We start from the raw sequence: 11,576 nt of genomic DNA, 5'->3' as shown, positions 1-11,576 counted from the left end.
ATTAGCATCATCATTACAAACCTCTGCTGAGTTGCGCCTTGTCTAGACAGAAGGCTTTTCCATTGATCTAGGTGAAGTAAGGCCTGTGAATACATACAGGACAGAAATCTACATGGGCCCAAATGATCTGCATACTTACCTAGACAGAATTCATATCATTCAAACGAATAACACATTTTCTTATTACTTTATAGGAGAAATGGTTGCTAATTTTCAAGCACTCTGACATAAATTATTATCACTTTTGATATTAATGTGAGTATAATGTTGAGCTGTATTACAAGTCTGCTTTAATTTGGCATTAATACTTTCTCCTTCTTGAATATTATTTCCATGATCAGATTAATAAGGAGACTGAGACTTTTGTTTTACTGTTTTCACATTTTATCCTGTTCTGTGCTCTGCACACTTCCCTCAGAAGCAAAAGTGAATCGATTTATAAGAAATAACATATCTGAGCCTCATATTGGCATCACATGATTATGCTAATTTACTGAAAAGACTTCTTAGTAACACAAGTCTGGACACATATTATGAAGTGTCTCTAAAATTGCCAGAGCCAAGTCCAAATAAGGAAATATTTTTAAAATTGAAAAAATAAAAAAAGTTATTATTATTTCTACATTCTGAAAAAAAAATCCCTTTTTTGTGGTACTGAGGATTGAACCCAAGGGTATTCTTCCTCTGAGCTACACTCCCAGCCCTTTTTAAAAAGTGTTTTGTTTGGAAACAGGATCTCATGGGTTGCTGAACGCCTCCCTATGTCGCCGAGGCTGCCTTCAAACCTGCGATCCTCCTGTCGCAGTCTTCCAAGTACTGGGATTACAGTTGCGCTCCACCACGTCCAGTTAGAAAATGCCCTCTTTAGAATATTTCACTGTCTCTGAACGGTGGATGGCACATGTCAGCGTGAACTTTAATTAGACCCTTTACTTGTATGCATACTTTGATTCACTAGCCTAAAATTCTTTCATTCAAAATATGATGGGTATGGAGTTTCACTGAGATTCCACAAAGTGGGTGCTCATGGGAAGCCGGTGTCTTTCCACCTGTGGTTAATTATTTAGAGTAAGATCTTGATTTTGATGGTGATTTGTTTTACATTTGTTTTCCTTTGCAGTAGTTTACTAGATTCATTAGCAATGAAATGCAGACACTTTGCCAGTTGACACAAAGAAAATCAGAATAGAGTAACATAAGAATCACAAAGCCATCATTGTCTTGATAATGGGATATATACTTGAAGCCCTGAGTTTTTTTTTTGTTTTTTTTTTTGTTTTTTTTTTTTGGTGGTACTGGGGTTCCTGGAAGTCCTTGAACCTCCAGCTCCAGGCTACACTCCCAGACCTATTTTATATTTTTATTTGGAAACAGGGTCTCCTAAACCAGTGCGGCTGGCTTCGAACCTATGCGATCCTCCTGTCTCTGCCTCCCAAGCGCGGGGATTACAAGCGTGCACCACCACGCCCGGCTGAAGCCTTGAGTTTTAAAAGGCATTGTGGGGAAAACTTCCTTAGCCCTTTTATATATCAATATAAAATTTCTCTGGGTTTTATGTATAATATTAAGGCTTAAGACCACTTACTGCAAAAAATATTTCCCTGAATATAGTAGTTGGTTTACCTAAACGCACGCCCTATATGCTAAGCACAAAGCACTTATTCCTTCAAGGCAAACCTGAGTCTTTTTTTCTTGGTGTGATAAGATGATTGAAGGTCAAACAAGGCTAAGAGAAAATCCAGTTATTAGAGTTTTATTTTCAAGGTGCCATCTAACTATAAAAAGTAGAACAGGTAAAGAAGATATGGATATAACAGGATGATGTGTGACATTTACATCGCAAGAGAGCACATTGAAAGGCAGTTTATCACATATATTTGCTAGTTCTCTTTCAACTGAATATACTTTGTCTTATTTTCAATTTATCATTGTTGAGTAAAAATTGGTTGCTTCTATTTCAGATATACATACGGGGAAAACTTTTAGTGCCTATTAGATTTCTGGAGATTACTAGTGTACTATTTATAGCACATTATTTCAACATTTGTTTCAAGCCAGCACTTTCCAAAATTACTTATTGGGACAATGGACAATGGACAGTGTTTTTGTGTTACCCAATTCAGAAGGCACTAGACACGTGTGACTGCCGCGCTCCTGAAATGGCCCGAGAGCAACGCAAGAATGGCATTTTTAATTTTATTTAGTTTCAATTAAACTTCAAATTAAATAACTAGATTCAGGTAGTTGCTAGCACAGTATATACCGGTCTATTTTCATTTATGAGTTAAAATACATAAAATACTTAGAACAGTATTTGGCAGGTACTCACTATGTTTTAGTGTCTGCATTGCTATTAATATTACTTTATGCTTGAAGTTTATTTGGGAAAATAGGTTACTTACATGAGGCCAGTTAACATAAAGATCTTCTCTTAAACATTGGTGCACTGAAAGTCCTAAAAATCTGTCTACACTACATAGTGAGACACCTTCTCCTGACATCTATCAGGGGATAAAAAAAAAAAAAATCACTTTCAGCAAATTCTATGCGAGTGTAAATTTTCGGATATTTTCATGACCTGAAGTTTTGTTATATAAATTGGGAAGTTTGCATCCTGCTTGCTCTTTCTTCTTTCTCTTTTACCGAATTTCACAATCACAGTGGTGTCAACTTGGACTTATTAGAAAAAAAAAGTTTCAGTTGCAGCACCAGGCTCCAGAGAGGAAGGGAACTCATAACGGAGCTCAGAAACCAGAGAGGAGATACACCGGCCTCACGCCCGATAACGCGGCAGCAGTGCCCAGCGGCGAGTTCACCGGACGGCACCAGACCAACACACTCAACAGCCCACCAAGCTCCAGAGAGGAGCGGCAGACAGCAAGCCGAGGTGAGCCGCTGCGGAACAGCCGGGCGGGATTCGGCAGATTTCTCGGCGCAGGGAGCATCTAAAGCTCCCAGGGGCTGGGCTCAGCGCACCCTGTAGGGACCCAGAGTGGAGTTCAAAAACAGAAAAGAAATACGCCAGCCTCATGGCCGAGGGCGCAACAGCAGCACCATATTGCTACTGGCGGCAGCTGCAGTGAATTCACCAAGTCCACGACAGCTCCATCTGCGCACTCAACAGTGAGTCAAATTGCGGCTCCTGGAGGAGAAATCCCAGTACTGTACTCCCAGGGACTTGACCCAGTGGGGGAGTGGTGGTGGCAGAGATATCACACCAGAGGAGAACGCCCAACCTGGCACCCCCCATGGTCTAAAGCAGCCTCGATTGACTCCCTGGGTCTGAGACTCTATGATACAACCCAGTAAAGGAGTAGTGGGGTCTGAGATACCACAGACTCGAGATCCAGAGCACCTTAAGTGAAGTCGTAGTGACACAAGGGAAGAACCCAGAGAAAGCACAAACTTCCAATATCATGGAAAAGAAGAATAACAATGGAGCAATGAATGCCCACAAGCCCACAACATCAGAACCTGATAAAACAGAAATTCAGAGATTTCTAGAAGATCAAATCAGGAAAATAACTGTAGAAATAATAGAGGTGTTTCAAAAAGAATTCAGAGAGAGCCAAAGAGAGATAAAGGATGCAATTAATGAAGTAAAGGCCTCAATTCAAAGTACAAACAACCGATTAGACCACATGGAGAATAGAATCTTGCTCCTAGAAGATGATCATTCAAAAAATGAATGCATAGTTTCTAATTTAGGAAAAAAAAATCAGACAGCAGGAATCTGACATTGAAGAAATATGGGCCCATTTTAAGAGAGCTAACCTAAGAATAATTGGAATAGAGGAGAGAAAAGAAGGTAAAACCAAAGGGATTAACAATCTTTTCAAGGAAATAATAGCAGAAAATTTTCCAAACATAGAGCAAGAGGTCGATACACAGGTCCAGGAAAGTTATAAAACTCCCATTAGAGAGGATCAGAGAGGAGGATCCCCACACCACATAATTGTCAAAATGACCAATGTGGAAGCCAAGCAGAGAATCTTAAAGTCAACAAAAACAAAGGGCCAAGTGACATTCAGAGGCAAACCAATTAGAATTACTCCAGACTTCCCAAATCAAGTCATGAGAGCCAGAAGGGCTTGGAGTAACATATTCCACACTCTGAAAGAAAACAACTTCCAGCCAAAAATTTCCTACCCAGCAAAACTTTCTATCAAATTAGATGGGGAAATAAGCTTCCACGACAAACAGAAACTGAAGGAATTTATGTCTTCAAAACCAGCGCTAGAGAAAATACTCAAAAAGATTAACTACAGAGAAGAAATAGGTAACATACACCAGAACCAGAGAAACAAGATTTTCCATCCAACAGACAACTAAGATTGGTTATCTGTGGAGAATCATTATTTATGTTAGTCTTTTACCTATCTCTAAATTGTATTGTTTGCTTTTATTATTGCTAATTTTTAGGATTTCTAGTTGGAATATTAATATACCTTCAGATATAGCATTTGGAAATATTTTATCCCATTTTATTAGTAACTGTTAACTCTGTTTACATTGTCTTTGGATATACAATATTTTTTTATTTTTTAGGGAGTTTGTATACTCTTCTGTTGCCTGTGCCATTTAAATCATATCCAAGAAATCACTGCCAATTTCAATGTTGTGAGGTTTTATGACCCAGATTTTCTTCTAAAAGTTTTTAGTCTTAAGATTTATATTTAGGTCTTTTATCTATTTTGAGTTAATATTTGTATATGTGTTTGGTAAGGGTCCAATTTTATTCTTTTTCATGTAATTATTATTTTTCAATAATATTTAGTTAAAAGATTATTATTTCCTCCACCAAATGTTCGTGGAAACCTTGTCAAAAATAACTTGACAATATATGGAAGAATTTAGCTCTAGGCTTTTATTTGACTCCAATGGTTTATATATTTGCCTCTAGAACAGTACTACACTGTTTCAATTATTGTAGCTTTATATGGTTTGAAATCAGAAAATATACATCTTCTAGCTTTGCTCTTCTTCGAGATTGTTTTGGGTATCTAGAGTCCATATTCTATATCAGGATAGATTTTTTTCTGAAAAATAAATAAATAAATGCATGATAGCTTCACCTAAAAAAAAAAGAAAAGAAAAAATATTCTCTGGTAAGAAAGAAAGCAAAAAGAAATATTGAACTGTTATCTTTTAGTCATCAAAAGCTTGGTATCAGACAAATGAAACTGTTTTGTGAGATTATCATCATTAATATTGGATAAATTGTTATAAAACTAGATGTCAACCACTAAGCCAAGCATGGGAAGGAGGGATGGGGAGAGAATGGGGTGGGGATCGGGTAGGGGCTAATTGGGCGATGTGTGCATGTATGTCTACAAAAGTATTTTCTTTATACCATTATGATGTATGAATACATTGCACCAATAAAATAAAAAAAAGTTTCAGAGAAGGAAATATACAATGAAAAGTAAACTCTTCATTTTTGAATCTCATATCAAATTAAGACAATTAAACAAGAGTATTTACTTATTCTACTTATTGGATAAGAAAAGCCAATTTTATTATTTCACTTTCATGGAATTACCATATTCATATGACCTTAAAAAGTGTTGGATTAAAACATTTTCGGGAGCTGGGCATGATGTTACATGTCTGTAATACCATTATTTGGGAGGCTGAGACAGGAAGATTGCAGGTTTTTGGCCACCATCAGCAACTTAGTGAGGCTCTCAACAACTGAGACTTCGTTTCAAAATAAAGAATAATAAGGGATAGCTTAAAGGTGGAATGCCCCTTTGTTCCATCACCAGCACCACAAAAAAACAACAACAAAAAGCTGGGATTACGCGTGTAATCCCAGCGTTTAGAAGGCTGAGACAGAATGTTCTTACTTACTGAGGCCCTCCGCAACTTAGTGACACCCTATTTCAAAATAAAGAATAAAAAAAATAGGACAGGGAGTGTAGCTCGGAGGTTAAATGCCCCTGGGTTCCATACCCAGACCTGCAAACAACCAATCAAACAAACATTTTATGGTACATATAACAAAACTTGCACCTGAAGGAAAATTTAAATACTCTTAAAAGTACTCACATTTTGTTGGGTGTCACACGCTGGGATTAGTGTGGCACTTAGGAGGCGAGTCAGAGGATCACAGGTTCGAGGCCAGCCTGGACAACTTAATAAAACTGTGTTTCAAAAATAAAAAATACCAAGGTCTGGGAGGGTAGGGGATGGTATAGTCATATACAGAATGTACCTTGGAGAGCTCAGGGTTGACATAGTTCAGTCAGGAGGACTGTAATCTCATCAGGAGATGAGGTTGATAAGTGTAATGGGTTTATCTGGGTGTGACCTAGGCTGATGGGCTGGCTGGAGGGGCGCCGGTCCGGTCCCTGGAGTGTGGCTTTGGGACCGTGCTTGTGTCATCGAATCCCCTTGCTTGCCTGTTCTCGCTTGTTTCTGGCCTCCAGGATTTGAGAGCAGAGCCTCCTGCCCTCCCTCTCTGCTTCCCACCTCCATCCCCCCAGAGTCCAAAGCCAGCCTCACCTGGACTGAACCCCAAAACTCCAGGAAACTGTGGACAAATGAATATTACTCCTCTAAATTGTATGGATTACATCAGTGGGAATTCTGATGGAGACAGAGAGTGAAGCTCAGAGGTACCACGCCCCTGGGTTTAGACCCAGGTACACACACATGCACACACATGCACATGCACATGCACATGTACACAAAAAGTAAAAGGACTCACATTTCTATTCTCTTTTGAATTTTTTTTCTTTATTTAGAAACAGGGTCTAAGTTGTAGAGGGCCTCACAAGTTGCTGAGGCTGTCTGCGAACCTACAATCCTCCTGTCTCAGCCTCCCAAGTATTGGGATTACAAGCATGCGCCACCACATTCAGCTTTTCTCTGTTGAATATTATTTTGTGTGTGTGTGTGTGTGTGTGTGTGTGTGTGTGTGTGCGTGTGTGTGGTACTGGGGTTCCTGAAAACCCTTCTACCTCTGGACTACACTCCCAGACCTATTTTATATTTTTATTTGGAAACAGGGTCTTTTAAGCCAGCAAGGCTGGCTTTGAACCTGCGCCATCCTCCTGTCTCCGCCTCCCAAGTGTGGGGATTACAAACATGTGCCACCACGCTGGCCTCTCTGTTGAATTTTTAATCATCATTCAAAATCAGGTCAGTTTAGTCTGGATAATCATTTTATCAACTTTGTCAAAAAAAGTATGTTTTAACTTTTTTTAAGGCAGCAGCTTTGAGTTTCTTACTAAGATGATATCTGAATTTTAACTCAATGCTTTGTATAACATCCTTTTTCTTAGTTTTAAGCTAAAATAAATGCAACTTCCCAAAATGTATGTGTCCCAGAATGCCAGGGGGATAGAATTAAAAAAGCAATGATAACTACTTCCGATCCTTTTTTTGCACTAATTTTTCTATGATCAGAAATTTGGGTGTCATTATAAAATCAACACTTAGATTAAGATATTCAAATAGAACAAAACTATACTGCATATAGCTCATGGGGTTCCAAAACTCAACTCAGATGAAATGAAAGGTTGCTTAATTGCAAGGGTAATGAAAAATAATATTTCTACCAGCCTGCACTCTCACAAAATGGTAGTAAAACTCGCACTGTGCGACTTCATTTTTCCTAAGTCTAATTTTGTTACGGTATCTACCCCCAGCCACTTCGAAATGGGCTCCACAGACCCACTCAAAAACCTAGAGTGAAGAGTGAAGGATTTCACTCAGTCTTGGCGGCCTCCTGTGGCTCTTGACTGGCTCAGGATCAGCCCCATATCTGTCCTGAGCAGCGGGAAGCTGCTGGAAGTGTATGTTGGGGAGGCGTTTCTGGGTGTACAAGTAGCCAGCAGGAAAACTGCAGCCTCCCCTTCTCTAAACTTTATTGTGAACACCCAGGGCCTCAGCTTGTTTGGCCGTCACCTAATCTGTAGGGGAACTAACCTCAAAGAAGAGTGTGGGGAGGGCGACTTGTGAACAAGCAGGGGCCTTGTGGAGGTCATGGAGCTGTTCCAAGCACCGTCCTCAGAGTTGCCCATTTCCCAGTCTCCTGCTGTGTGGGATGATGTTTGGCATATTATTTAGGTCATGGGAGGAGAGATTTTTCAGTTGACCATAGCTGAATACTATGAATATATATATATATAAAATATATAATTAATATAATATCATATGTATATATGATTTTTTTTGGTGGTACTGGTGGTACTGGGTATAAGGGTTCCTGGAAACCCTTATGCCTCTGGGCTACACTCCCAGACCTATTTTATATTTTTATTTGGAAACAGGGTCTCTTAAGCGAGCAAGGCTGGCTTCGAACCTGTGTAATCCTCCTGTCTCCGCCTCCCAAACACAGGGATTACAAGTGTGCGCCACCACGCCCAGCTTATGACTTATATTTTAGCACTTTTCTTATACATATGAAAGCATTATATGATTATATGTTTATCTCCACTATAAATATATAATAACTTCTCCTTTTTTAAATAAATTTTTATTGGTGCATTATAGTCATACATCTTAATGGGGATAAGAAATTTGTGGAGATATACATGCACACATCACCCTTACCCAATCTCTAACCCCTTCTCTTTCCCTCTCTCCTACCCATGCTTGGCGTCTTGATTGACTTTGATGTGTTTAAGTCCATCATGTGCTTTAAAGAGTTCCCCTTATCCTCCCTCTTATCCCCTCAGATATGTCACCTTCATTGCTCCTCTACAGGGTCCCTTCTTCATCTAGAGTTCCTCCTGTCACCCATTTCTCCCTAGTTTTCCCACATTAGGAAAAGCTTCTGATTTCTTATTTTTTTGTGACATTTCACTGTAAATGCCATAATTTTGTTCCCCCTTATGGCTGGGCAAAATTCCATTGTGTACACATCCCATAGTTTTGAAATCCACTCATTCGTTGAAGGACATCTTGGCTGGTTCCAGTTTGGCAATGATGATCTGTGCAGCTGTGAACATGGTTGCTCATCCATTAGTTTGGTATTTTGGTTTTCATTCTTTTTGGTGGATACCCAGAGGTGGTACTGCTGGATCATAGGGTAAGTTCGTTTTCCTTCTTCTGAGGATCTTCCATACTGTTTTCCAAAGTGGTTGCACCAACTTGCAATCCCACCAACAATGTATTAGAGCATCTATTTCTCCACATCTGATAAATTACAGTTTCTTTCTTCCTTGGAAATCCTTCTTTTAATTTTCACACTTATTCCCACTTACTGAAATCCTGAAAGCCAGAAGGTGAGCAACTTTGACAAGATGATCCACTCACAACCATTTTTTTTTTTAAAATAGAGGTCACTTGGATCTGGGAATCTTCTGAGAGATGAGGTGAGGCTTCCTGGCCACACAGTTGCAGGGACCTGCTGGCACTTTGCTGTGGGTCAGGCCCTCGTCCCAGGCCTGGACTCACTGACTCTAGACCCAGCCTCACACTGTGGCAGGATATAGGCCCAGCCTCACTGGCTCCAGACCTGGTCTCACCACCTGGCAGGTTCCGGGCCCAGCCTTACTGGCTCCAGTCCCGGCCTGGCCACGTGGAAGGCTCCGGTCCCTATCACTGTGGGCAGGACCTCTACAGAGGTTCCCATTTTTTCTTCCATCTAGGTTTTTAGGTAGGAGAAAACAGCTCATGTCATTTGCAGAAGCTGGGAGCCCAATTCCCTAGCAGCAATGGATATTATCTCCCCAACCAAAAGCAGAAGCTCACAGCCTCACCATGGAGGGTGAGATCCGCTACTCCAAGCACACCCTGGCCCCTAGTGCAGTGCAGAGGAGTGTGGCGACCATGAACACTAAGGTCTTTGGAGACACCCAGTGCAGGGAGCCAGCTCAGCCATATGGGGGAGGCTCCATCCAACTCATCCCAGGAGATTTTTCTTACATAATATGTTGTCCAGAATTCCTGAGCATGTGCGGCAGAAGAAGTCTACATTTGGGGATATTTCTTCAAAAATTCAAGGTGGATTGTATTGGATCTGTCTGTCCCTCCCGGATACTGGCTGCCGCTCTGCTGCCATCTTGGTCCATCTCTGTGAAACTTTTTCTTACACAGTATGTTGTCCAGAGTTCCTGAGCAGGTGGGGCAGGAGCAGTCTACTTTTGGGGAGATTTCATAAAAATTCAAAGTGGATTTGATTGGATCTGTCTGCCTCTCCTGAATACTGGCCGCTGCCGCCTTCTTGGTCTCTGGTAGAGTATGTTGTTGTTGTTAATAATTCCTGTGCATGTGCAGCAGGAGCAGTCTACTTTCTGATCTCTTCTGGGATGCCCCTCCAAAAATCATTTTTCTTGCAGTGGCGGGCATCACGCTGCCATCTTGCCTCTAATTCCGCCATTTTCCATTCTCTCTCCTATATTTCAGATAGGAAGTCATGACTGAAAATGTTTCTATGTGTTTTCCCAATCAGCTATGAAACCAAAATCTGTTGTCCAGGGTTTCTCAGAGGGATGCATGTCCTATTTGGTCACTGCCAGTTGTCGCTGCCGCCGTCTTCCTTTGATTATGTTGAGTAGGATCACTATGATTTATCCGCTCCAGCTAGTCTGTTCTTTCTAAGCTATATGGTAAAGAATCATTTTAAAACTTCTTTATGTTAAGAAAATGAAACCACTTGGTTAATTGCTTTAAGAAATAACCAGAATAAGCCAGATGTTGGGACACATGCCTATATCCCAGGATTTGGAAGCTGAGACAGGAGGATTGCAGGTTTGAGGATTGTAGCCTCAATAATTTAGTGAGTCTCTGTTTCAAAATAACAAATAAAAAGGGCTGAGGGTGTAGCCCGGAGGTAGAATGCTTGCAGATCCAATTCCTAGTATAAAATAAAATAAAATAGAAAGAAAGAAAAAAGACAGAAAGAAGAAAGAAAGAAAGAAAGAAAGAAAGAAAGAAAGAAAGAAAGAAAGGAAGAAAGGAAAATAGGAGAAAATAAAAATAAAACAAGCTGATTGAGAAGACATTTTATTAAAATACTGAGATACATAATAGAGATGTCACTGATTCTGACTCCACAAGAACATTTAATATATTCAGGGAGATTTTTTTGTAAATGCTATAATTACAATAGGATTTGAATCTCTTCTGTTTTCACTGTGTGTAAGATGAGCTTAGAAAGTGGAGCTTTCTATCAACCACGCACGTCGGGTCGAGCTTGGTCTTGCTGCCACAGTCTGAGATGGTAAGAAATCATTTCCAGGTTTCCTGATGATTTTCCATAAAATGGATTTGAGAAGGAATACACAGAACTCTAAAAAGGAAGTACACATTTGGAAAGTTAGAATTTTAGGCCTTAAAATAAAATCTTCTAAGAAGATCATGAAGGGTTGAGCTAAAGCGTAGTGGGTTTTCACTGGCGTATTAACTAGAACCTCCTGGCTCTTCCTCCAGCATCTGTGGTCTGCGCAGCCTTGGATGCGTGGCTGTCTCCAGGTGGGCCTCAGACACGGGCTCCGCGGCATATTCCTCACCTCCCGTAACAAGAAAGGCCGCGACGGCCAGGATTTTGACTACCTCATGCCCTGCTGCTGGGTGCACTGAGCCTGCTGCATTCGATAAAGTTAGGTCAAATAAGACAAAAT

At 40.4% G+C, this 11,576-nt stretch overlaps 1 protein-coding gene across 1 annotated transcript in view; it reads right to left on the bottom strand.

Moving 5' to 3' along the window:
• Positions 1–11,125: 11,125 nt before the first annotated feature.
• Positions 11,126–11,576, bottom strand: part of MALRD1 (MAM and LDL receptor class A domain containing 1) — a gene marked incomplete at both ends in the record, with an annotated part of 671,257 nt that continues 670,806 nt past the window's right edge. Inside the window, one exon of the mRNA XM_080717079.1 lies at positions 11,126–11,245. Coding sequence (XP_080573205.1) covers positions 11,126–11,245 — 120 coding nt within the window. The remainder of the gene's footprint in view (positions 11,246–11,576) is intronic.

The sequence above is a fragment of the Muscardinus avellanarius genome (genome assembly GCF_963383645.1).
Source record: "Muscardinus avellanarius genome assembly, chromosome: 20".
NCBI classification, from domain to species: Eukaryota; Metazoa; Chordata; class Mammalia; order Rodentia; family Gliridae; genus Muscardinus; species Muscardinus avellanarius.
This window is presented reverse-complemented; position numbering and strand designations above follow the sequence as displayed.